The sequence below is a fragment of the Hipposideros armiger genome, unplaced genomic scaffold (genome assembly GCF_001890085.2).
Source record: "Hipposideros armiger isolate ML-2016 unplaced genomic scaffold, ASM189008v1 scaffold_318, whole genome shotgun sequence".
Lineage (NCBI taxonomy): Eukaryota > Metazoa > Chordata > Mammalia > Chiroptera > Hipposideridae > Hipposideros > Hipposideros armiger.
Window position 1 is genome coordinate 1,547,386 of NW_017731668.1, and position 27,535 is coordinate 1,574,920.

The 27,535-nt window shown below is 36.0% G+C and overlaps 1 protein-coding gene across 1 annotated transcript in view; it reads right to left on the reverse strand.

Annotated features, from left to right (window-relative positions):
• The window catches only part of PDZRN4 (PDZ domain containing ring finger 4), a 361,626-nt gene that overhangs the window by 34,353 nt on the left and 299,738 nt on the right, over nt 1–27,535 (reverse strand). Inside the window, 1 exon segment of the mRNA XM_019660455.1 lies at nt 25,297–25,399. Within this exon segment, the coding sequence (XP_019516000.1) occupies nt 25,297–25,399 (103 nt within the window).

The following is a 27,535-nucleotide window of genomic DNA, read 5'->3' on the forward strand; positions in this document are numbered from 1 at the left end:
TCTTCACAGACTGTGTAGAGGCCTGACCACTGCACTGTATACCTGAAGCTGAAGCTGAATAATAGAAAATGTCAACTACAATTAAATATATAATATATAAATAAATATATATAATTAAAAATATATAATTTTACATATATATATATATATATATATATATATGGTCACAGGATGTGGAGTGCAACATAGGGAATAGAGTCAGTGGAATTATAACAGCTATATATGATGTCAGAGGGGTAGTAGAGTGAGAGAGGGCTATCACTTTGTGAGGGGTATAAATGTCTAACTATTACATCATTGTGTACACCTGAAACTAATAAAAAATAAATAAAAATAAAGGTACAGAGAGGAAAGGCAGGCAGTTAATTAAGAAAAATAACATGCTGCTTTTCTGTTTGTGACATTCATTGTACTTTTCACTTTAAAAAAATTTTGTAATTAGTTGTGATTTCTCATTTTAAATATTTATTTTATACTTAAAAATTATATATATATATATATAAAATCTAATAAACTATGAACTTCCAAATGATAGAGGAAATGTGTTCAACTTTGTAGGACTTTGTAAGTAGCAAGTGCCCAGTGTCTGTCTGCCGAATAAATGCATACATTTCAAACCAACCTCTACCACATTCCATCACCTAGGAATGCTCTTCATCCCTCTGAATCCATAGGGGTCTCTGCATTTCTATTTCAATACATATCACACTCAAGCTGATGTGTTATGGCAGACAGGGCATTCCCAGCTTATGAACCTGTGTTTTCACATTAGGATTCAGTTGCATCTGGACATGTCTAGAAGACTGGTAATGATAGCCTGCTAGGACCCATTTGTAAAATAGGGCTTAAGAGTCCTCCTGAGGAAAAAAAAATTGATACTAAAGAAATAAAGATTCAAGGAATAGGACTTTCATATTTGACAGTAACGTTGTGCTAGGTACTTTGAAGATCCTTCCTACAGTAAACAACTAATGATGCTAATAAACCATTTTTATTATTTTTAATGTGTTATTGAGATGACAAAATAACAGTAAATACTCAGAGGACAAAACAAATGAGTGAAACTGAAAATTTGGAAAAAAATTATCAGGTAGCAGATTTTTAGCTTTGAGAATATTTACTGATTTCAGTGAACCTAGGCCTCAATGTCAACAGTTTCATGGGGTATGAACAACAGGAGACAAAGCCCAGGGCCCATGCAGAATAAGGAATCTAATAGGAGACAACAGGAAGGAAGATGGAAGCCCCAAAGGCTACTGACTTAGTGTAACAGTGAACAAGAAATACAACATCTCTCTCCCAGGGCTCTGCAAAGAAAAGAGCCTATCATGAGTTTTGGCCTTGAGTAAAAGGGACAGAAGTCTCACCTGAGAATATGCAATAACAAGCTGGTTTCCCCATGCAAACCTCATGGAGGTTTGCAGCTCCAATTCGCACTACCTGGAGGGGTGAAGGTGATATCTAAAACAGTTAAAGCTGATAATTAAGTTTAAAGTAGTCCTAGGAGGGTGATATCTCCAGGAGTTATGGTAGAAACAAACTCAACTATCTGGCTGGGGAAACATAGGCCTCAAAGGGTCCCAGAGATACAGTTAGAATTAAAATGAAATTAGAATCAAATTTCACAAAATGTACAAAGACACAATGCACTATGAGTGAGGTCCAGCAGGAAAAAAAAAATGAAACAAATATCATATTTGCACAGACATTGTAAATATATACAGAGAGGTTTAACATAATGAAAGAAATAGGAGACAATACTGCAAATATGAATAAAGAGTGAGTATAAAAATAACCAATATAAAAATAAGAACTTACAGAGATGAAAATTATAATAATTGAAATTAAAATTTAATGGATACATTTTTCAGCAGATTAGACATACCTGAGGAGAGAATTAATCAACTAGAAATTAGTGAGCTAGAAGATAGATTTGACAAAATTACCTAGAATGCACACAAAGAGACAAAGAAATAAAAATAAATAAATAAGAAATAGAAGTTAAGAAACATGCAGATAAAGGCTGAGAATATTACAGAATTGATGAAAACCACTAATCCACTAATTCAGGAATCAGTATCTTTCTTGTGCAATCTATCTGTATTGTTTATTAGTAAAGATATACTGGGAATGATATCTTTTTGTGCTGAGATACAAAACATCTACTGACCTTGAGTTCTATACCCAGGAAAAAATACCTTTTTCGAGCAAGGGTAAAATATATTTTTAGATAAATAAAAACACATATTTTGTCAGTAGCAGGCTCTCACTAAAGGAAACTCTAAAAGATATACTTCAAGTTTCGGACATAAACTCAGATGGAAGGTGTGAGATCCAAAAAGAAAGAAAGGCAAGGAAAATCTAAAAAATATGGAGTATATATAACAACTCAAAAAATGTATATAACAACCCTGTGTATAATGGCTTAATGGGCTAAAAATAAGGCCAGAAAAAATGAAAATTTTTATAAACATATAAGTCAGGAGGGAGTGACTGGAGTTTAAGTGTTTTTGAATCCCTGTATCCCTGTTTACGAGAAGGGTAAAGATATTCCATAATTATAAAAAAATTGATAAATTAAGATTTCTAAGGTAGACACTAGAAGAACTGCAATAGTATATATAACTTCTAATCCAACAGAGGTAAAAATGTGGAATGAGGAAAATAGATGTTCAATTCACTTAAAAGGTAAAACAGGGGAGAAAAAAGAAACAGAAAAAAGAAAACAAATGAAGCATGGTACAAGATACCGCAATTAAGTCCAAATTTATAAATAATTGTAATAAGCATAAATAGATTGATATAGTTAAAAGACAAAAAAATGACAAATTAGAAATGCAAACAAATTACCACCACCATTAGTGCAATGGAACAACAATCCAACTACTCAAAAGGTGACAAGAGACACTTGTAATGAGAAGTTACAAGATGTTATAAGAGGGCCGGCCGAGTGGCGCGATGGTTAAGAACTGGCTTGGGACGCCAGAGGGCCCCGGTTCGGATCCCACATATGAGGGCCAGTGACACTGCCCTCTACAGCTAAGATGCTGAACAACAGCTCAACCTGGAGCTGGGCTGCCGTGAGTCGCAGGCGACGGCTAGGCTGCAGCCCCTGTGGCAGTGGGTTGCCATGGGCTACCGTGTGTAGCAAGCAGCCAGCGTGAGCGGCCTCTCAGAAGCCAGCGACTGATCTGCCTCGCCTGGGAAGAGCGCAATGATGGTGCCAACTTGGGCCAGTGAAGCAACGTCCTCCACAACTAGACTGAAGAACAAAAGGACAGCAACTTGTCTGTTCCCCTTCCCCAATTCCCCAGCGCTGTTCCCATCCCCCCAATTCCCCAATAAAAATCTTAAAAAAAAATTGTTATAAGAAACACATGTAAAATGTAATTCAGAAAAGTTGAAAGTAAAAGGTTGGCAAAAGATATGCCACGAAACACTAAGACAAAGCTGGTGCAGTTATACTATCAGGTGAAATATATTGTAGGAGAAAGAACATCACAGGAAATAGCGGGCTGCTACATAATTTCTGTTAAGATAAGTTAAATTGACCCGCAGGAATTAAATGCTCTGGACTTGGATGCACCTCAAATTGTAAAAACAAAAATGATGTATCTATTCCTATAATGGTAATTGGTATATAAATCAGGTAATAAGTTTAAGGATATAGATGATCTGAACAATATGATTAACAAGCTTGATCTAATGTATAGCTATCTGTTATTCCCAGTACATGCAGAATAAATATTATTATTTTCAAGCATGGATTAACCTTTTATGAAAGCGTTCTCCTTAACATAGTAATAGCAATCACAATACATTTAATTTGTACTAGCCGGTGTTTTAACCACTTTAGAATACACTTAATCCTCAGGAAAATTCTAAAGGTTTCGTATTAATATATAAATACCCCTACTTTACATATGAAAAAACTAAGGCACAAAGAGTTAAGTGATTTTCTCAATGACAGAACTGGAAAATGGAAGAGCTGGGATTCGACAGTCTGTGCTCTATGTACTGTGTAATACAGCCACAAAAACACACGTAGTATTTAGGAGTGAAGCTAATAAAAAACATGTTTAAGCAACTTATGGAGAAAATTATAAAATCTATTGCAAGACATTAAAGACCTAGCGAAAACGAGAGCTCCTGCTCGTGAATTGGAAACATCAATAACACCAAGAGTGTTGTACGGATTAAAAATTCCCGTAATATTGTTGTGAGTTTGCAAAGTTAATTAAAAAATTTATATGAACTGTAAAGGACAAAGAATACTGAAGACATCTGTGAAGAAGGATAAGGTAAAATGGATTATCTAGTCAGCTACAAAGACTTCTTATAAAGCCATAGTAAAACTTAAAAAGGCTGTGTAGTATGGCACGCAATTTAACACAATGAACAATGGAACAGACAGGAGACACCAGAAAGAGACTCACACATGTACAGAAACTTGATTTATGGTGGAGTTGTAATTACATATCAGGCAAAAAGTGGACTTTCAGTTAGTAGGACTAGAAGATTATGTTATTCATATTGAGAGAAAAAAATTTTGAGCCCCAAATTCCGATCATAATAAAAAATACTTTGTGTGAATCAAAGATTAAAGTGAAAGGCAAAATTATTTTTAAAAATTTAGAATTCAGCATAGGAACTACTTTTGTTTGGGCCCAAGGGATTTTTTAAACTAGATATAAAAAGTATCAAACATGAAGATGCATATTAACATATTTTACTGCATTCAAATTAGGTACATTTGCTTCTCATAAGATACCATAAAAATGAAAGGACAAGTCACAAATTGTGAAAAGATATCTGCAACACAAAGGATTGATTTCACATTATATAAAGGAGTTTAAAAGTCAATAAAAAACAATCAATATAGAAATGAGCAAAAGAGTTGAAATGGTGTTATACGGAAGAAGAAAACTGAGTAGACCCATACATGTATCAGAAGAACCTCATTAGTAATCAGGAGAATGAAAATTTTAAACTAAGATATGATATCATTTCAAAACAACTGGGGAAAATGAAGTCTGAAGATGCCAAGTGTTTTGGGGGCTGTGATACTCCAGGAGCACCTTCACGGTATTGGTAGGTGTTAGACGTGACTCAGGCACTCGCTGCTGAGTAAATGAGCATATCCTATGCTCAGCAGTTCCCCCACAGCGCTCTAATATGCACTCGTCTATACCTAAGAGAATGTTCATCACAGCATTGTAATATTATAAATCTGGAAATAACTCAGATGCTCACCAAGTGATTATATAAATGATGCCATTTGCATAAATGTTAATCCTATAAAGCAGTAAATATGAGTGAATTACAGCTATACATAACAACTTGGATCAACTAGGAACTAGGGTCACAAATTTGAATAAAAAATATAGGTTTCAGAAGAACATGTAAAATTAAAGACTACAGTGTTTAGAGCTATAAGCTTATGTGACAAAATTATAAAGATAAACAAGATAATGATATAAATAAAATTCAGATCGTGGCTCCTGTGGGAGAAGGTAAGGAGACAGGATCAGAGAGGAATGCACAGGGCTACAACTTCTTGGGAATGTATTTTTCCTACAACTGGGTGTTGAGTAGATAGGCACTCATTGCATCTCTGTTTGAAGGACAGTTGACATTGTAGCATATTATTATTCAGACTCTTTTTAAACCTGCCATTATACTCTTATGCCATGTCGAATAAAACAATAGAGAACAAGCAAAAATAAAAGACATTCTTGAGCTCTTTATGACACTGGAAGCCTAAAGGCAGGCAAAGGTGGCTCTTCCTTCTGAGGTAACTCTTGGAACACAGCCTGGCATGTACCCAGTCGTCTGCTGATGCGTCTGGGCCAGTCAGAAATAGAGAGAGGGGGAGAGTGGGCGTCAGAACACCAGCTCCAGCAGGAGGCACAGTCATCACGGTTGAAGTGGAAGGAAGGAAAATGTCAGATTTTATGGAGTGGCAGAAAGGCAGTTTTGAGAGCACAGATGAGACATACCTTGAGGGTTTCCAAAAGCTTCTGAAAGGATTTGGGGGGAAGGGGTGACTTAAAGAACCCTAAAAACTGTCAGGGAGGACACAGCCAGAAAAATACTGTTTTCTTACTGTTTGTGTTTTATGTGAACATAGGCACTTTCTAAGAAAAACTGGGTAACTGTTATCCGTGCACTTAAAATGAATAATAGAGCTACATACTAAGGGCAGAGATTGTATATTTCTTTTATCCTAATACTACCTCACTACCTTACATGATATAAAAAATAAACATTCCATGAATGAACGCAAAAATCCAACAGAACTCCTGTAAAACAACTTTTAAGTGCATCTGACATTAGATATTCAGGATTCCATTTTTGAAAACAGAAGGCACATAACTTACTGTAGCACCAAAGTGCTGTTCTGCATCTCTTAATACCATTGGGCATATCCAAATTTAACTCAGTATCTAATCTAGGGCAAGTATGTGTGTGAGGTAAAGGGCTTGTGAAAGCACATGTGTCCAGAATTTATAAAAGGGACAAGAAACATGTAATACAGTAATTTATGTGCACATGGAAACCCAGAAACGCACACACACACACACACACACACACACACACACACACACCTTTGAAATATACGCTAGCTCTAAGGGCTCTGCACTTGCCACATTGGCAATGCCACTGGTTTCCAGCACCCCAGGTAGTCGCTCCCTCTGAAAGCTCCTGGCTAAAATGCAGAAATTCTGCAAATTACTCCTATAATGGGCAATGGAGAGGAAAAACTGGATGAAATGCAACATAGAAAAAGCCAATTTGAGTACTATAAAACGTTTTCTAATGATGGAGTCTATTAGGTCTTGGAGTAATCTCAGCAGGAAAATGTAAAGGCTGTATCATAGAAAGGACTAAAAATCTCAATGAAATATCGATTTGAACTGTCAACTGGGCAAACGTCTGCAGCAGAGGAAAGGCAGGACCTTTAGTACATTACCAGGTTTGTAACAATCGTTGAAAACTTATGTGTGACAGAGAAATCCTTGGGATTCACTGCCGTGTGCTGGAAGGTAAAGGACATTTTAGCTTCAAAGAATAATTATTTGCTTTCTAGGGACAAAGAAAAGATCAGTTTAATCTTCAAAATATGGCTTCCTAAAGTCAACAATGTGAGCCAGAAAAGTCTGGCAATGAGAAGCGGTGAATGCTTGCCATTATTAGAATTTTCCTAACTGTTGCAAGCATTTCATTTTAAGAAAATATTCATTTTCAGAATTTTTAACTTTCCACCATGAATGGACGTTTTGTTAATGACCATACAGAAGGCAGACCAAACTCCTGCTGTTGCCCTATTTAGATTTCAGCTGTTTCTTTCCTAGATTTTGTGAGCAATGTATTCATGTACGTAGATAACAACAATCCCATTTGCAAAGAGAAAAGAAAGAAAAAAATTATTGTACAGAACTGCACTGCGGACTTCTCATCAGCGCTGGGGTGGTCCTCTGAGACTTTCATTTTTTTCCTTCACAAAAGCGGAAGATGAAGTTTAAATGCCTTCCTGTGTATTTAATTTAAAAATACCAGCCACTCTATTGTTCAGAACTAAGTCCTTTTAATCAAAAAATGGCTCCTAATTCCTCAGATACCTTCTATGCATGAGGTAATGAACCCTTTAGGATTTTAGAAGTACACTTCACAGTAATCCCTTGGGTTTCTCTATTTTACAGAATTTACTACCTATTTTGCTAAATGCCTTAAGAGAATTGGTCAAGTTCATGCTTTCCCTTTTAAAACTATTGAAACTCTTTAGTTGTGAAAACAGCCTAATGAAAGTAGCCTATTTATCTTCTTCCTGCTCCCACAGACTACTTAGGAATGAATATCTCACATAGGTAGGCATACTCTCAATGTGTTTGGGGGCTATCTGGGTGAAAATAGTGAAGTCTCAGAGTGAGACAGATCAGTCTAGAGGTAAAGAGGCTGCAAGTGCTGGCAGCTGTGTCATTACAAAAAAGACCACATTCCCTACTGTCATCTCACTTATCAATTTTGACAGGTGACTGTCTTGACTCCCAGGAACATTTATCAAAGAGGACAAATCATGCCTAGTGTTCAGTTTGCCAGAATGACATCGGTTAGTCGTTGATATAAAGAAACATAATAAGCTTATTTAATACCTCCATTCCCTCACATAATCACTTTTCACATAGGAGAAAGATAACAGTCTTCCTAAATAATTATTGCTTATTTAAAAAAAGCCAATTATTTTGGTTATTTATTTCAATCTATACCATTCCCACCACCATAGTTCAAGTCCTTTTGATTTCACACCTGAACTATAAAAATTGGCCCCTCATTTTTATATCTTCTTTGGGTTTGGTTCCTTCAAATTTGTCCCACACTCTTAACAAAAATGGATCAGTCTGGAATACGAATATGACATCATCATGCCTCTTCTAACATGAAATTGTATTTCCACTGCCTGTAGTACAAAGTAAGTCCAAGTTTCTCATGATGACATAAAAGTCATTTCTTTATTTGGCCCCTGCATGCTTGTCTGGCCTCATCCTCTCTCTTTCTGCACTTCTCAAAGCTCACTGCCCTGTTAGACTGAACTATTAGCAGTTCCTTGAACCTGCTGTGCTCATTGATACCTTCACACGTTTGTACATGCTCTTGCCTTAAATGTCTGCTTGCTGGAAATTCTTCTCAGGTGCCACTACCTCTCTGACCATTCCCTAAAGAGTGAGACACTGGTTTCTCTGTGCCATTTATATATTTTATTTTTGTGTGTCTCACAGCAGTGTAATTACATATGTCTTCCTGTTCCACATCGAGGCTGTGAGCTCCTTGATAGAAGACTGTGCCTTACTTATTTCAGTTTACCAGTGCTCAGCATAGAATCTGAAATATGATATTGCTCAAAAACATTTATTTCTGAATTTATCTGGGTGCCCATGGCTGTCAGATAGTTGAAAGGAAATATCTTTATATCATAGTACAAGTGGAAGTCATTTCAAAATGTTTGAGTCTAAAAGAAAATTTAATGGAATATGAAAAATAAATGTAAAAAGCCTGCATGGTAAATCGTGTATTATGGGACTGCCATGATCTGTGTTTATATGCAGAAGGACTGAGACCTTAGAGTACAATTTTATTTTTTCTTATTTTGATTCACCTTTATTGAGGTATTTTTGAAATAGAGGAAAATGTATGGGATAAATGTGATGATTTGATATAGTATATGTATATATTATGAAATGATTACCATAATAAGCTTATTTAATACCTCCATTCCCTCACATAATTACCAATTCTTCAAATTTGCCTCTGAAAAGTATGCTTTGGATCTATCCCGGTCTTTAATTTTCCACTGCTGCTACTAGTACTACTACCAGGGTTGCCCTTACTCTAGTTTAAAAAGAAAACTATCCTTCATTCATTTTATTTTTAAAATACAAAAAAAAAATCATTTCTCAGATGCATACTGAAAACATAACTTATATGAGAGATATGAAAAGTTGGAAGAAAGGAGCCGAAAGTCTAATGGGAGAAACTAACAAACATAGATACTAGTGTAGATGATCATCTCCTCTCTTGCTCCAAACCCTAGCATGTATAAGAAAAGTATACATTAAAAAAAAATCACAATGATGCCTTAAAATAAAAAAAGGAATCCTTGATGGCTTGGAAACTGAGAAATCTCAGGAAGATGAACAGCAGAAGGAATCACACTAAAGCCTGAAGATCAAACAAGAGAGAATGAGAACCAAGGGGTTGATTCTAAAGCAACGCGGACCCAGCAAGGCTCTGAGCTTGGAGTTCCAAACACACAGCAGGGTGGTGGTGTCATGCACACTCCGGATTCCTCCAGCTCCATTCTCCCAGCCAGCTCAGAACACCATGAGCCACAGGTCGGCTTGCTTAACCGTCCCCACCTCCCTGAGAGATAAGGCTGTTGTAGCCCCGAACTTAGAGCTAAGACATTGAATTAAGTCTGGGTAGAGCTGTCATTGGATTAGCGAGTAAGGCAGGGAGGTATTGTGGAGGCAGAGGAAGAAGAGCATTTCAAGAAGATGAAGATGGCCAACAGCACCAAATACTGCTGAACTCATGGTGAAGTAGGAGATATATCTGCATTTGGTCATTCAGCTGTTAATTTTCATCTGCAAATCACGCTTTAATGGGTTGAAAAGTGAATGAGATTTTTAAAAGGTGGCAGAGAATCTAACTATTCTTTTAAGATGTTAAGATGTTCAGGAAAGGGAACAATAGAGAAGACGGAAATCAGAGATGCAAACAGGTTTCATCCAAGGCTTTTTTTTTTTTTTTAAATAAAGGACAGAATTATATTTGGGCCTGCTGTGACACTACTGCTTGAACAATGTTGACCAAAGTGTCCACTTGTATACATTTTAAGACATGTTATTTATACTAAAGCAGTAGTTTGCCATAATCAGAAGTGTCTGGATGCTGATGGAAACCACTTTGAGCACCTCTTGTAATTGCAGAAGTCAAACATGACTTGTATTCAGCTTTTGTTATTGGTATATATTGAGTATTACAATTTTATTAGTTTTTTTTCTTTTCTTAAAATCTGTATACATTTTTGGGCACACACATATATATATATATATACACACACATATATATATATATATATATATGGAATTTATTATATATATATATGGAATTTATTATATATATGGAATTTATTATATATATATGTATTCCAGTCATTGTATTATATATTCTATATATTCATATATGTTACATTCTCATATAGTCTATCACTTAATATTAAGAAATACTTATTATTAATTTTATGTTCTTTGCACAGATGAGAAGCCTATGGCTCAGAGAGGTCATATAAGTACTAAGCAGTACAGTTTGACTTAAGCCAACTTCAGGCTAATTCGAAATATACCTAAATATATTTTTTCCTCCAATCAGAGTGATACAATCAGACCTTTAATTTGTTGGGCGTAAAAATTTTGAAGTGTTTTCTTCCAAGTTAATAGGTAGGTTATTTATAGGGGACAATAAATGAAGACTTAATGAAGGGAATTTATTTTATATAGTTAGAAAATAAGCAAAACTTGGGTGTCAGAAAACCTTCTAGAATATTTTCATGTGATTGATCTGATATCCATCAGGTACGGATCACCTTGCATTATTATGTCATAGACATCTACACTTTGTTTTATGGCTACTGTACAGTTATGCACGTGTTCAAGACCATTAAGACAGATGACAGGAAATGACTCTAAAAATAATATCTCCATATCTGAGAGAAGTCCCTGAGAGAATACTCGGCTTTCTCTGCTTTTAACAAACATAAAGAATAGAAGCTGAATCTGAAATGGCCAGTCTGGTTTTGAAGTGGGGATAATGTTCATGCATTTCCTCCTATGAGTGTGTCAGATAGTAACATGAATTGAATATTCACATGTGCTGCCACCTATATGAATTACTCTAGGTCTGTGAACTTGCTTACTTACTCAACATTGGGTTTTATTGCATCAAACTGAATTACTAAAAATGTTTAAGGTGGACAAATCCCAAAGCACATCATTTGAAAAATTTAGACCTTCAAATTAACACAGAAGAAAGTAAGCAATGGGAACTCTGATCGTCATCTGGGTTATCTGAAGGAGAGAAATAAAAGTTTGGAGTCCCTTCCAACTTTCATTTTGGAGGGAGAGGTTTTATTAATTTCTGTGCATATCAGACAGGAAGTGATTAAACCTTTCTTATCCAGTAACAGCACTTTCCTCACTCAGGGGATCACAGTTTTCTTTTGAATTTCCCAACTAAATTGTTCGCATGTTCTTAAAGCATATTTAAAACTTTCATTTAAAAAGATTCATGACTGCCTTTATTTGGCAGGTATTCATGTATAAGTCAAAGAAAGAAAAAATCCTTTAAAGATTATGAACTTCCTCTCTGTAAAAAGGCTCAACAGCTGTTTGTAGATCCTTTAGTTACTCATAAACATCCGCTTGGAAATACACTACCCTTCTAATGGCTATTTAGGAGTGCTAGGCCTTTTTTATAAGATAAATCACAGGTAATCACACTCATAGAATGTGTTAGTTATAGTTTGTTCATATGAGGAAGGTGAAATATTATATACTCTTGACAATTATACACTAGAAAAGAACACATACTCAATTACATGCCAAAGGAGAATTTGAATAAGGAAATAAAATAATGAGCATCTATTACTTTTGTAACCATAAAAAAATATTTTTTAAGAGGAAGAAGAAACTCTTGTCTAACATCTGCTATTAAGTAGCTGTGATAGATAAATTGTTAACTTTCATGGGCTTCACTTTTCTCTGTCAAGTAAATCAAATGAGCTTCTATAACCTTTTTATGGTTCAAATTCTACCTCAAAGTTCTCTTAAATTTTTTTATAATTAAAGTTTATTGGGGTGACAACTGTTAGCAAAGTTACATCGATTTCAGGTGTATAATTCTGAAATCTCAATTTTAATTCTCTTCTGTCCAAATACCATTTAATTATTTTTTACTCAAATGTGTTTTTCATTTTTTTTAATTTTAAAGTTCTACCTCTAATATTGCTTATTATGACTTGATAACTAAAATTCCTTTTATATTTGAAAAGAGAGGTCGTATAGTTCTCCTTTTAAAGGTATATACTTTTTAAAAAAAACCAGTTTCTGTAGCAAATCTCTTTTTTGTTACTGCTTCCTATAAAATTTCCACTTCCTGCCGGGTAGAATCTGTGACTTTAAAACTTGGTCTTCTCAGGAAAGTGAAAGAACAAACGGTTTCAATGTGTTTGACACAATAAAGAAAAAAGTTATACATTTAACTTTCAACATTTTGCTACTGTAAAACAAACAGAATATGAAAAGGGAATATCTACAAGAAGGTGAGAAGAATGAAATGAAGCACAGGCAAAAGAGTATTTGTGAGACTGGTTAAATTTTAACTTTGGCTGGTGAATAACTTCTGCTGTAGAACTCCAACTCACAGTTAGGCTTAGGTTCCAAAACAGTGGCTTCTATAACTTGTATCAACACCAAGTATAAACACATACTGCTTTAAATGTCCTGTCCTAAGAGATTAAATCTGGTCATTTAAAATCTGATGATGTAGGTAAATAAGTGTTATAGCTCAGTTCAATCATAGTGATTACCAATTTTGTGCCATTCATCTTTGCATTTTCCCAGTCTCTTCTGTTTATTATGACTATAGGTGTAGATTATTTCTTCTGTTTCAAAACACTACTGTCCATTGCTTCATCTATAAACATCATTATTACTGGTGACATTTTCACTGAGTTTAAATGAGCCAACATATTTATTTGCCTTATCACCACATTCTAAACACCCTACTAGCCAACAAAGAGGCAGATTCAGAGATTCTGTGCCTCTGTGTGTATGTATGATATTTTTAGTCATGTTTAATACAACAGTAAATAATAATTTTTTATTTCAACTTGAAAAGCTTTTGATGATATTTTCCCTGATATTTAATTTGAAGAATAAAACAACTGTATGAAAAAATGAGAACATTTAAAGAGATTCAGCTGTAAACCCCTTAAACTCTTAAAGCTTAGATTGGCTAGCCGGCAAATATATTTAAGTTCTAGTCATTACTTCAATCATTCTACTATGTACTTGGTAGTTGAAAGACAAAGATGTATAATACAAGATCCTCCACACTGAAAAAGCTCAGGGATTTATGCAGGAGCCCAAAGTGAGAGCAAATAATAATCACACAGTAAGGCAAATGGAAGAAGATGTAGAGGCCAGAAATCAAAACCCAGTGCTTATTTAAGTGAATAATTGTAATAATATCTTATGACTGTCAATCATTTAACAGTTAAAGCAGCATTTTTGTCTCTGTGTTATTTCCACATCCATCACAAAGTCAATTAATCATCAGTTTACAAAGGGAGAGAGCAAATGAGAAAGAAAGAAAAAAGGAAGTACAAAACAGCCAGGACACAATTAATAAAATGACATTAGTAAGTCCTTACCTATCATTAACTAAAAGTAAATGGATTAAATTCTCTAATCAAAAGGCAAAGGCACAGTGTAGCTGGATGGATTAAAAAAATAAGATGCAACTAGGCTGCCTACAAGAGACTCACTTCAGCTTCAAGGACACACAGAAGCTTAAAGTGAAAGGATAGAAAAAGATATTCCACTTAAGTACAAAACAAAAGAGACCAGGGATAGCTATACTTACATCACATAAAATCAAAAGTTGTAACAATAGACAAAGAAGGTCATTATATAATGAGAAAGAGATCAATTTATCAAGAGGATATTGCAATTGTAAATTTATATGCACTCAGCATTAGAACACCTAAATATATTAAACAAACACTAACAAATCTAAAGAGATAGACAATAATACAATAGTAATAGAAGACTTCAATAACCCACTTTAAACAATGGATAGATCATCGATAAGAAAACATTGAAAGTCAATAAGGAAATATTGAAAAATCAATAAAGAAACATTAGACTTGAAATTAACTTTAGACCAGTGAACCTAACACATATACAGAACATTCAATCCAACAGAAGCAGAATACACTTTCTTATCAAGAACACACAGAACATTCTTCAGAATAAATCACGTTAGGTCACAAAACAAGTTTAGCAAATTTAGAAGATTGACAACATATTAAGTATCTTTTGTGACTACAGTGGTATGAAAGTAGAAATCAATAACAGGAGGAAAATTTGAAAATTCACAGATATGTGGAAATTAAACAACACATTACTCAACAACCAATGGTCAAAGAAGAAATCAAATGGAAATAAAAAAAATGCTTGAAACAAATAAAAATGGAAATACAACATGCCAAAACCTATGGGATACAGCAAAAGCAGTCCTAAGTGGGAAGTTAAAGAGATAAATGCCAACACTAAGTAAAAAGAAATATCTCAAATAAACAGCCTAATTTTACATTTCAAGAAACTAGAAAAAGAATGGCAATCTAAGCCCAAAGTTAGCCAAAGGAAGAAAATAACAGAAATAAATGAAATAGAGACCATAAAAACAATAGAAATAGTCAGTGAAGGTAAAAGGTGACTTTTCAAAGATAAACAAAACTGACAATCCTTTAGCTAGAGTAAGAAAAAAAGAGAAGACTCAAATAAATAAAATCAGAAATGAAAGAGAAAACATTATAATTGAGACCACATAAATACAAAGGATCATATGGGACTGTTATGAACTACTGCATGCCAACAAATTAGATAACTAAGAAGACATGGACAAATTCCTGGAAACATAAAACCTATCAAGACTAAATCTTGAAAATAAAAAAATCTGAACAGATGAATAATGAGTAGAACACTGTATTAGTAATCAAAAACCTCCCAACAAAAAAAAGCCAAGGACTAGATGGATTTATTGGTGAATACTACTGAAAGTTTAAAAATTAATGCCAATCCTCAAATTCTTCCAAAAAAATCAGAGTGAACACTTCCAAACTCATTTTATGAGGCCAGAATTACCTGATACCAAATGCAGATAAAGACACTGAAAAACAAGAAAACTACAGGCCAGTATCTCTGATAAATATGGGACAACATTTTTCAACAAACATCAGCAAACTGAATTCAACAGCACATTAAGAGTCATACAACGTGATCAAGTGGGTGGGATTTATCTATGGAATGCAAGGATGGTTCAACATATTTAAATCAATAAATATGATACACCACATTAATAAAATGAAAGATAAAAATCACATGATCATCTCAATAGATGCAGAAAAAGCATCAGATAAATACTCAACATGCTTTCACGGTTAAAAACTCTCAACAAATTAGGTATAGATGGAATGTTCCTCAACATAATACAGGCCAAATATGACAAGTTCACATCTAACATACTCAATGGTGAAAGGTTGAAAGCTTTCTCTCTAAGATAAGGAACAATACAAGGGCGCCCCCTCTCACCACTCCTATTGCCATAGCAATTAGGCAAAAAGAAGAAATAAAAGACAATCTAATAAGAAAATAGAAGTAAAATTGTCTCCTTTTGCATGATCTTTTATGTAGAAAATCCTAAAGAATCACTGAACAACTGAATTAATAAGCAAATTCAGTAGAATTGCAGGATACAAAATCAACATACAGTAATCAGTTGAGTTTCTATACACTAACAACAAAATAGCTGAAAAAAACCCATAATTCCATTCATAATAGTATTAAAAACAATAAAATACTTTGAAGTAAATTTAACATTTAACTAAGGAGGTGAAACATCTGTGCACTGAAAACTATAAGACTTTGATAAAAGAAATTGAAAAAGGCACAAATAAATGGAAAGGTATCCTGTGTTCATTGATCAGAAGAATTGACATTGTTATGTCACAATGTACATACTATCCAAAGCCATATATACATTTAATGTAATCTCTTTCAAAATTCCAATGACATTTTTCACAGAAAAAGAAAAAACAATCCTAAAATTTGTATGAAATCATAAAAGACCCCAAATAGCCAAAGTAATCTTGAGAAAGAAGAACAAAGCTGTAGGCATTTCTAAGTGGCAAATGTACAAGGTCTGACAATTCAGTTCATGAACTCATCCTAGAAAAAGTGCTACATACCTCATTGCTAAATATCACTACGGTCACCTTTGAAGTACTCCCCTTGGGAAGCTATGCACTGACGCCGACACCTAGTCCACCCTTCGAAGCAATTTTGGAACTCTTTTTCTGGAATGGCCATCAGAATTGTTGTCGTATTACCCTGGATGCCCTGAATGTCATCAAAATGTCTTGTTTTCAATATTTCCTTTATCTTTGGGTAAAGAAAGAAGTCAGTGGGGGCCAGATCAGGTGAGTAGGGAGGGTGTTCCAATACAGTTATTTGTTTACTGGCTAAAAACACCCTCACAGACAGTGCCCTGTAAGCTGGTGCATTGTCGTGATGTAAGAGCCATGAATTGGCGAAAAGTTCAGGTCGTCTTTTTCATGCAGCCTTTTCAGCACTTCCAAATAGTAAACTTGGTTATTTGTTTGTCCAGTTGGTACAAATTCACAGTTAGTAATCCCTCTGACATCAAAAAAGGTTAACAACATCATTAGAACAAGTTCACGAACTTAATTGTCAGACCTTGTATGTGGGTTATCTTGCTCTCAATACTAAAACTAATGTCAGAGATAATATGGAGAGGTGTGTTACTTGTTACCAATTGGTATAATATGATACTGGACACAGACTAATTTGTGGCCATATGAGTGTACGTGCTCGCTTTATAAAAAAAAAACCTGTAAAATGTGGGTTGATATGTTTGAAATGTTAAAATATTTGTAAAATTTTAAAGGATTTGACTATGTATTTGTCTCACTTTATATAAGGTAGTATTATGGAAGAACTAGATAATAAGTCATTCAAAACTAACGATGGTATCCCCACAAAGCTCACATGTGAGGTTGCTATGACTCAAGAGGTAAATGGTCCCTTCAAGAGATAGAACTAGACTTGCGACCAGATTCCTGTTTGGATTCCTCCCACCAGATTATATTGCCTCTGGAAGGAACATGTGGAATCCTTATCTGCAATTTGCTTTGTATTGAAAAAGCCAGCTCTCCTTTCTTTGCCCTTATGAAAACAGTTCTTTGAAAGCAGAATAGAAGTCATTGGGAAAAGACGATTTGAAATGCAAATGTTCACCTTAAATACAACCTTTCACAAACACCTTTCAGCAATGCAAGGCAATCATCTGAATGTGTATCACGAGTGCCTTCAAACAAAAATTGAATGTCAGCGTTTTGATAAAATTCATGTACACAGTGTAAGGAATCTTTTTATATCTCGTAAAGTAAATGTGCCCATGGTTACATTGTTTAATAACCAACTTGGAAGGTTAAATTTGCTTTGCATTGCTTTTTAGGAAATAAGGTTTAGTGTTCTGATAATCAGTGAGGAGAAAGATAGATCTGCCTCATATTTGTTTCATGAAATTACATGACCAAATTAACAGCAATGCTAATCTCACTTCCTTCAGTAGGAAATCTAAAAGAATCACAATAACTCATGACTATTTCCAAATTTGTGGCACTTTATTTTTCTAGTCACTCCTTAAGGAGGGCTTTTTAAAAATAGAAAGTCACAATTAAGTTCAATTTAATTAACATGGGTATTCAAAGTAACAAATTCTGAGTCATCTCTGCTTGGAATATTAGAATTATATAAAATATGATCCCAAAATCTCAACAAGGTTCAACAAGTTTAAAAAATAGGACAACCATATAATGTATTATGCAACTAGGACATTTCTGAAAGTGAAAGAGGGTGCTATTCATCATTGAAGTGGAACATTGGCCATACATGGAGACGGTTTAGGTCAAACCAGGATGTATGGTTATCCTAACATGAATAGAAGCTGAGCCATTATTCATATATGTCAATTAGTAAGTCTAATTATGAGCTTCACCAGCTTATGGGGTAAATATGAATAATATTTTGTTAGAAAGGCAACAAAAAATCCATATTTTCTTCTTTTATAATCCGGCACAACTATATGCTTAAATCCATTTACTCTAATTACTAGGTTGTTAAATTATTTGGAGAAAAAAAGCAAAGATTTTTCACACTTTATTTCAAATTTCTATTCTCTTTTAGCTCTATTCCCTACCTTTCCCACTATTCAGCCCTTTGTGTTTGTTTTCAGGACACTTATAAAATAAGAACGCTAGCCGCAATGATCAATAATTTATTCACTTATTCTGCAAATGCTGCTGAGCTCCCACTGTCTGCCAGGGCCTGTGCTAGGCTCTCCTGCTGAGAGATAATTAGAAGTGGTCACTTCTGTTAAGAAAGACGATCTATTTAGAAGAAAAAGTTAAGTGTATAAGTTACTATAAACCAGGGCATAATATAAATATATTATATATACATTATATATTATATATAATATACAAATATATATTTGTATATTGTATATATGTATCTATTTATATATTATGTATACATATTTATATATTATGCATATATATTGTATATACATATATATTTATAGGATGTGGTATGGGAGTTCAGTGGTGGGGAAGCAATATAAGAGGCATGTTTCAGGAGCAGAGAGGCCCATAAGTAAAGTCACAGAAGAAGGAAAACACAGCTTTCATTGAGTGTCACTGCACTGTGGAATTTGACCTCAAGAAGCCTGGAAAAGCAGGGTGGTGATGGAGTACAAAGGATCTTCAATGCCAGGCAGAGAATTTTAGAGTTAATTCAAGGATTAGAATCATACAAGATGACGAAGAGGGAGAGAGCCTATGAGGGCACACTTGAGGAGGAATGGTCTGACAGTGGTGAATAGGGTGGACTGTGGAGACGAGGGACCGACCGTCCTGAGGTGATCAACAAATAGCCTAGAAATAGAGTAACATTCTAGGCAAGGGAGGAGGCAGTGGCGATGTGAAGGAGGCGCACACCCCAGAGGGCCTGACTGGTTTGGCCTCCATGATTAATTTTAATCTGACATAATAGAAAAAATGGTGGTGTCATTAACAGATATTGCAATGAACCAACTCCAAACTGACCACATACCATTTTATCTTAAATGTTCAAGTAATAAAAATATTTTCACACTTCATCTAGATCAGTTTTCAATTCAATACATTTTCCAAAAGAATATAACTTATGAAGGTGATTTTTTTAAATGGATGATTTTATTGCCCCAGTAGTAAGTGGTATAAAATTATTGCGGATATTTCATTAATAATTCTAAAATGTGATTAGCAAGTAGAAGAAAAGGAACTAGTGAAATATACAGAAAGCACCCACTGAATGAAAAAATGCTGAAGATTCTACACTTTCATACTCTACGCACTATTTTTCCCTTTCTCTACTATCCACTACAACATAAGGATAATATGTAGTCTCTTTATGAGTTATGTGTCATACCCAAACATATTCCTTCCATCACGTGTTTTCAAATTCTTTGATACATTTCCCACTCTAAATACCCTGAGATTGTCATGGTCAGAATTGGCTACTTGGGAAGGCGTTCATTCACTGTCCGTTATAGTATATTATAAACTTGCTGAACAATCCCTTGGTGAAGAAGTTACAGATAAAGAGGGTACAAGGGTGGACTAGAGATTGTGTCAACTTCATACCAAGTATGAGATTCTGTGATTTTACAAGATGGTGATCGACAAGGATGAGTTTTGATGGAGATCATTTAAATTCTAGTTCATTACTTACCTTTCCCCATTTTCCCCCATTTTGGCCCTTTCCTTAGAAGGGTTTAACTGCAACAAAGATGGTACTAAGATTAGAATCCCTGACATAAAGAACAAATACCTGTTAGAAAGGGAGAGAGAGATCTGTTGTAACTGCAGGGCCTTTCTAATTCCTTTGTATAAAAAGGAGGAAAGGCACTGCACTGCTCAGAAGTTGGTCCATGGAGATGGCAAGAATTCATTTAAATATTTGTTCATCAACTATTGAGCCCCCACTGTGAAACAGGTGATATGTTGCAATGACGAACAAGGCAGGTAAGGCCTCTGCCCTCACAACCCAGAAAGAGACACAGAGCTCTCTCACATGCGCACCTGGGAGATTTTACCCAAAGCTGGCTTCACAAATCATGAAACTGCTCGAAAAGATATGACTGAACTCTAGTTAATGCTTATCCTCTTGTTAATTTTTGAATGAACGTCTCCTTGATTCATACTTCTATTTTCTTTAACTAAGAGAGAGATTATATATTTAAATTCTCACAAATATTTTGCACTTATTCTAAGGGATCCAGCTCCAGGAAATAAACTTTGCAAAATGACACTTCTCAGCATAGCATAAGGGTTTACTTATGCTTTGCATAAAAACTGCAAAGAAGCTCATTAACATGCTAAATGCTCTTTCCTATTTATAGACACTGGCCCATGTTTGGTTTTTGGTTCACATGTACAGAGAAATCTGATATGCACAGAAGGCTCTCTTTTCCACCTTTAATACCTTTCTAAGCGAACTGCTAAGTTCCTTTTCATTTTGTTGACAATGCACACCTAAGGGGAACTCTAACTGTGCTTCATTCAGGCTGTTGGATATGTTTCTTCAGCCTGATCTTTGGGGGAAGCAGTAAAAATGATTTCAAATAGCATTTTTTCAGCGATGAAAATCTGCAAGATCAGAAATGTTGGTTACATTATTTACTTGTCTTGGCTAATGTGATGTTTCATCCTAGCAGAATGTTGCACTGATTAGCTAGGTCTCTGACTCTCCTCTATCAGCACTGACTTTTGAGAGTTAATGGCAAATGCTGCAGAAAATTCAACATCTTCCTTGCATTCAGACAGTAGCAAACATATCTTTATTAGGAGCTGGGTGAAAGAATGCTATATTTCTTGAAGCTTTTCCCTTTAAATTATTTCTGGTCGAGGTTGGATTTGAGATCTGCCTCTGACTTGCTAAGGGCTATTTATGATTTATTTCAACCTTTAGCTGGCTCTAGGAAAAAAAAAAAAGAACAAAGTTGAAAATAAAAAAGAGGAGATGCTTATCCTCGGTGGTATTTCAATAGTGTGGAGCACCCTGACTCTTATAAGTGCATTGTTTAAATTTAAAAATATTTTTAGTTTTTCTCTCAAAAGTAAAATTAAAATCCTTTATCATTTTTAATTGGAGAACAAGTGCCACCATTTTTTAAAGAGAACGAATTTCAAGCTGTGCGTCTTTTAATGCAGGCTGGTCCTCTGAGACTTTTCTGAGGCGCAGTGGGGGGATTTTAAACCCAGTCAAACAATTTTCTTAGGCAAAGTGGTGATAGGCCATGGCGAGATATGGATGTCATTAAAATTTTATAGAGGTCCCTAACATGCCACAGTCGCCGTAACATTGACACATTGACTATAATATCGCCAAAGAAGCATTTGCTGTCTATCATGGCTCTGAAGGGAGCTATTACAGTCAATCAATCCAATAATCTGCATGTTAAAAAGTCCCTAAATATGTATTTACAGGATAGTCGGATCTATTTTGGTCTATTGGGTCAATAAGTTATGCACTAAAAGTCCCTAAATATATATTCGCAAGCTAGAGATATCAGCTTTGGTTCACTGAGTCAACAGCAAGCAGGCCTTTAAAAAAGGCTGTAGATAGTTGCGTAGTTTGCACTTTAGCAAGCTCAGACATGCAGCTCTCTACACTTTCTGTCATTTAAAGAGTGGGTTTACTATGCGAGTTCCGGTGGATGTCAGAAGCTGTGTTGCGCTCTGGCCTATGATATTTTGCTTTTAAAAAGTCAGAAGCAGCAAAACCGCTATAGCATAAACTGTATTAAAGCTCCGAGGCAAGTAAAGGAAACACAGACATGTAGGCAAAGCCCTCCGGGCCGGGGTGGAGGCTGTCCTTCCAGACTGTCTCAGCGCTGCCTCCATCACCATCCAGGTCCAGTCCACATCTCCCAGTCATTTGGCTGCTCTGCTATAGCGGTTGCTTCCTTGCTGCCAGTCTCATGCCCACAGCCAGAGGGACCTTGCTAGGTCTTCAGAACATGGCCCTGCTCTTTTTCTCCTGCAACTTTGCATTTCATAGAAAAAGCCAAGGGTTCCTCAAGCTGCGCCCCTTCTCACTCTGAGTTCGCCTCCTACCATTCTCCCCCTTGCCGATGCTGCCAGGGAGGGCACACCGGCTTCTGCTGTTTGAGCGCACCACGCATGCTCCGGCTTCGGGTCCTTTGTGTTTCCCTTCCCTCTATCTTGAAAGCTTCTCCTTCAGATATCCACATGGCCAGCGCTCTTGCTTCTTTAGGAGGCTCAGGAGCGGGGCCTGCCCTGGCCACCCTGTATAAGACAGCAACACCCCATCCCAACACCATGCGTTTCTTTCTACGTTAGCCATGCTTGTTTTTCTCCATAAGCACACACGGATCACCGTTTAATATACTATGCCATTACTTATTTGTTTACTGTCCGTCTCTCTCCCCTAAATGTTAAGCTCTACTAGGGCAGGGGCTTCATGCGTCCCAAACTTGGATGAGAACCTGGCATCTTTAAGTGCTCATGAAATATTGATGATACAAATGAATGAAAGCAGATGGAATGGAGTCTTCTCTCTGCTTCCCCAACTGCCTGCTGGTGTGTATACATATTTAGGTTGAGGAAGAATGAGTATCTCTTTCTGAGATAATGTCCTCTCTTTGGCCATTAGACCTCAGTGTCCTATAATATTCTCTAAGTGGCATGAAACTGGTGCTCCATGAACGTTCTCATCCACTACACCCCAGAGCTACGGGGCTACGACAGAGCTCCTAGAGGAGCTGGGGTCATCCCGCTGGTCACAGAAACACTTGACCGGTCTGCTTCTAAGTACAACAGCACATCAAGATGGGGTTAGCTTTTCTAAACCTCCCCCACTTAATGTGGTGGCCACAATCAGCTCCCGTGATAGCAGTGGACTGATTAGATTTTACAGTCTAATCTGACGCCACCACGATGGACGGTGTGTGAACCTCTGCCACATAACTGTCACAGACTGGGGAGTACTGGGTAGAATCATTCTTCTTTCCTAAACTTGGTAAATTATCCTTGGGGTATTCCCCCATGTCTCCTCCCTGACCTTGAACTATGCATCATGTTCTCAAATGTATCCTCTCTCATGATTGAGGCCTGTCACAGTAACTTCTTTCTTATTTAAATTTCACAGAAACATTCTTTATTTCAATCGCTCAGAAAGGTGCCTTTGGCTATAGAATCATAGTGACAGCAAATTAATGACTATGATGTTGTGATCAGTTGAGCTTACAGGCTACAGAAGACTTGTCTGAGCATTTACCACGGTCATCACACTGATGCTGGCATCTATCAGTGATTTGCATTGGTCAAAAAAGATGTGGCGCAATTACAGCAGTCCTACAGAAATGTAAGAAAACCTGTCTGGAATGTAATAGTCAGTGATATGCTAATTAATTGAACGTTTTTTATTATTATTATTATTATTTTTTATTATTAATCTGCTTAGACTAAGCAAGTCCCTCTCCCATGCCCTCCCCCAGCATACAGATTTATTTTAGTAAAGTTTTAAGGTACAAGCTAAATGAAATGCTCAAGGCAATTTCAGTCCCCAAATCCAAAGTATTCATTAACTGAAAGGAAAACATCATTTAATCTTGAATTATTTGGGTAAGTGACTCAATTTTGTAATTTATTTTGCATGAGTAGATAAAACTTAATGGGTATTTCAGTACATACCAGTACTTGAGTGGATTTAAAAAATAAAACTTTTCACTCAACTTAATGGAGAGGCGAGGATAAAAATTAACATGAACAATAACAATGACAAAACCTCCTACTCAGATACTAGCTACCATTCCACATCCTTCCAAATTCTGGCTGAAAAGCAGTAATGATTTCTGTAATCCCCAGCAATGACTTTTGTAGGGGAAAGGTTTCAAATAAACATCTATTTGCTTTAGGTGAGCTTCACTGAATCAGCCTTATTTGATTTCAGATCCTCCTAAGGGGAGAGATTTCAGGTTGTAAAATGGAAAACAACATTTGGCTGAACTTGTATGACATCATCTAAAGCATTAAAAGGGCAGATAATCATGGGTTCTCTGCCTGTTTACCAAAGCTTCTTTACCTCCTCAATCTATTTTATTTCCAAATGTCAGAGTAGTCTGAAACCTTTCAAAGATTTACAGACTGCAGAAGCAAAGGAAATATTAGGATAAATCCTTTAACTTTTGTGAAAGCTCTTAAATAATTAATAGGCAGGCTTTTGAAATTGTTATATATCACAGTACAGATACTCTAACATATACCTTGTGAAGACTAAACATAGTTTAACAGCAAAGGGCTTGAGGCCATCTCTCTTTTTAGAAAGTCAGTGAAACTGCTCTTTAGAGTACATACTTGAGTCCCAAATAAAAAGAATATTGAATTTGTGAAGGGGGGGATTATAACATGTAACAAAATTTAGTTTATCAATTTCAATTAAAATATTATACAGTGAAAAAAAATAGTAAGTACCATCTTGGTTTTAAATACAATTTCTTTTCCAAACTCTATTTGGACATTCTCTTATATTACAGAAAGAAGAAAAGAAAAATACAGCTGCCATAATATTTTTTATAAAAAGCAGTAGCGCGTGCAAATTAATTTGAAGGTTATATTACAAAAGTGTTTTCCAATATACTTAAAATACTAGAGCCAAATAACTAAAACAAATATTTAAAAGATCTTATCCTAGATAGATACTTGACAAAATATTTCTCATAGTCATAAATTAATTTTTTCTTTGTTATGCAAAACCCCTCGGCCATAACTTTGTGAAGACATGTGAAGTGGTGTGAAAAGGATCTTACCTCATATTCAAAGTCCTCTGTTCTGTCTGCATCAGCAGGCAAGCTGGAAAGATACTCATTGTCCTCATAAAATTCATGCTCCATCGGGTGAAGAGAATGGCAGCTACGGGGAATGGAGCAATATGATAGGAATGGATCAAAAGGGTTGCTTTCAAGATTAAAAGTGATTTTAGAATTTCTCTTTAGTTTTCTCTGCTTTGCAATAAGACCTGCACTGAGCTAGCCTTTAAATGAACTACAGCTCAAAATGAGGAATTGCTTTTCTTTCTCCACCTACATGAAGTCCATCAATTTGATTTTCTGAGAGAATTTGAAGATAAGGGCCCATGGTCAGAGCTGCATTCTGGGAAGGCTGATGTGAAATCTTTGACAGGCCATGGTGCTTTATTGATACTCTGCCCTTCCACCTAATATGACTTACTCTATACATGGGTGTGTGGCATTTGAGATTAGCCAAAGAGGAGTATTTTATAAAACAGTACTACCAATTTCACAATACATAGCCCCAAACTGGTTTTTTAAATCTGTTTTCAAAAGCATGTATTTTTCAGATTGTAAAACATACTCACATTGCCACCATTCTTTGAGACTCCTTCCTCATTCTCTCTCATAACCCACATTTTCTCCTCTTTGATAAAGGGCACGAGTATACATATTAAAAAGCATCCATAGTGATAATTTACTGGAAAATTCTATAAGCCACAGGTGTTTCATAATCCCTTTGGAAAATTCCTGGGGACAGACAGAGCTGATGAAGTAAAGAAAATGAGGGGAACCCAGGACATAGTACAGGACTTTTATATATCCTTTAACTTTTGGGAAATGTTTTAAATAATTGATGGAAGTGCTTTCAAATTACTATATGCTATGATAGATACTATACATTATACCATATAAAGGCTAAGCATCGCTCAACAGCAAAGGGCATGAGGTCATCTCTATTTCTAAAAGTCAGTGAAAAAAACCTAAGTGCAATTAACCAAGTTCACTGCAGGTGAGACCTCTAAGCTCTACCAGTATGGATATTCTTGAAAATTGGAGTTAGTAATATAAATCAGTTCCCTTATTATCACTAACTGAAAGGTAGGAGAGACCTATCCCAGTGTCCTCACACAGTCAATGTGACTCTTCTACCATCTTCTTCTCACTACTGTTGGCTCCTACAGGGTGAAGCAATGTGGGTCCATATAACAAAAGCAGTACATGCAGCACCTTGCTTGCTGGTCTAACAGGTCAACCCTCCTTGCTGAAATCTGGACTGGCTCTGCAAAGCCCACTGGGGCTGGTCAAATGTCAAAGCTTGCTGTGTGGAGCATCTGATGTGTTTCCCTTATCTGTCAGTCCATGAGAAAGAAGCCATTCCAGGAGGAACAACTTACTCATTCAATAAACATTTATTGCATGTCTACCAGATGCCAGGCCCTATGCCAAGTGCTGGAAATACGTTGGTGCTCAAAATACAATTCTCAGCCTATTAATTGGGTAAAGCAGCAAAGTGGGAATTTTAATGTAGTGTGATAATTAAGGGGAAAGTACAGAAGCTGTGAGAGCACATGGTGGTGACGTACCTACCGCAGCCCTAGGAAGTTTTCTAGAAGAGGTTGCTAAGATCTGCAAGGAGGAGAGACACAGAATACTGGTCAGAGGAGTGGGCATTTGGGTCCACAGTTTTGCTCAGAAGCCTGGCCCTGTCACTTCTTTGCTATGTGATCTTGGCCAAGTTACTTAACATGTGTGGCCTGGGTATGATAATGAAATCTACGCCCTCCAAAGATTGTTGTGAGGACTAAATGCGTTAATAAATGTAAACCACTTGAAATATTCTCTAAAACATGTTAAGTGAGCTAATAAATGTTGGCTATATTCAATCAAAAAAGTATTTATTGGGGGCAGTCAGTTAGCTCGGTTGGTTAGAGTGCAGTGCTCAAAACGCCAAGGTTGCCTGTTCGATTCCCACATGGGCCACTGAGATACACCCTCCACAACTAGAATGAAACAACTACTCTACTTGGAGTGGGGGCTGCTGGTTAGCTCATGGGTCCTGGGAAAACACATTGTTCCCCAATTAAAAAATTAAGTATTTATTGGGTGGTTACGCTGGGTCAGGCTGCACTAGTGGCTATTATATATTTATTTGTTTGCTTGTGTATTATTCATCTTTCCCTCTGGCATAGAAGCTCTAGGAAGTGGTGCCTTTATTCTGGTTCCCAGTTTTAGGTCCAGCACCTAGTTCCAGTGC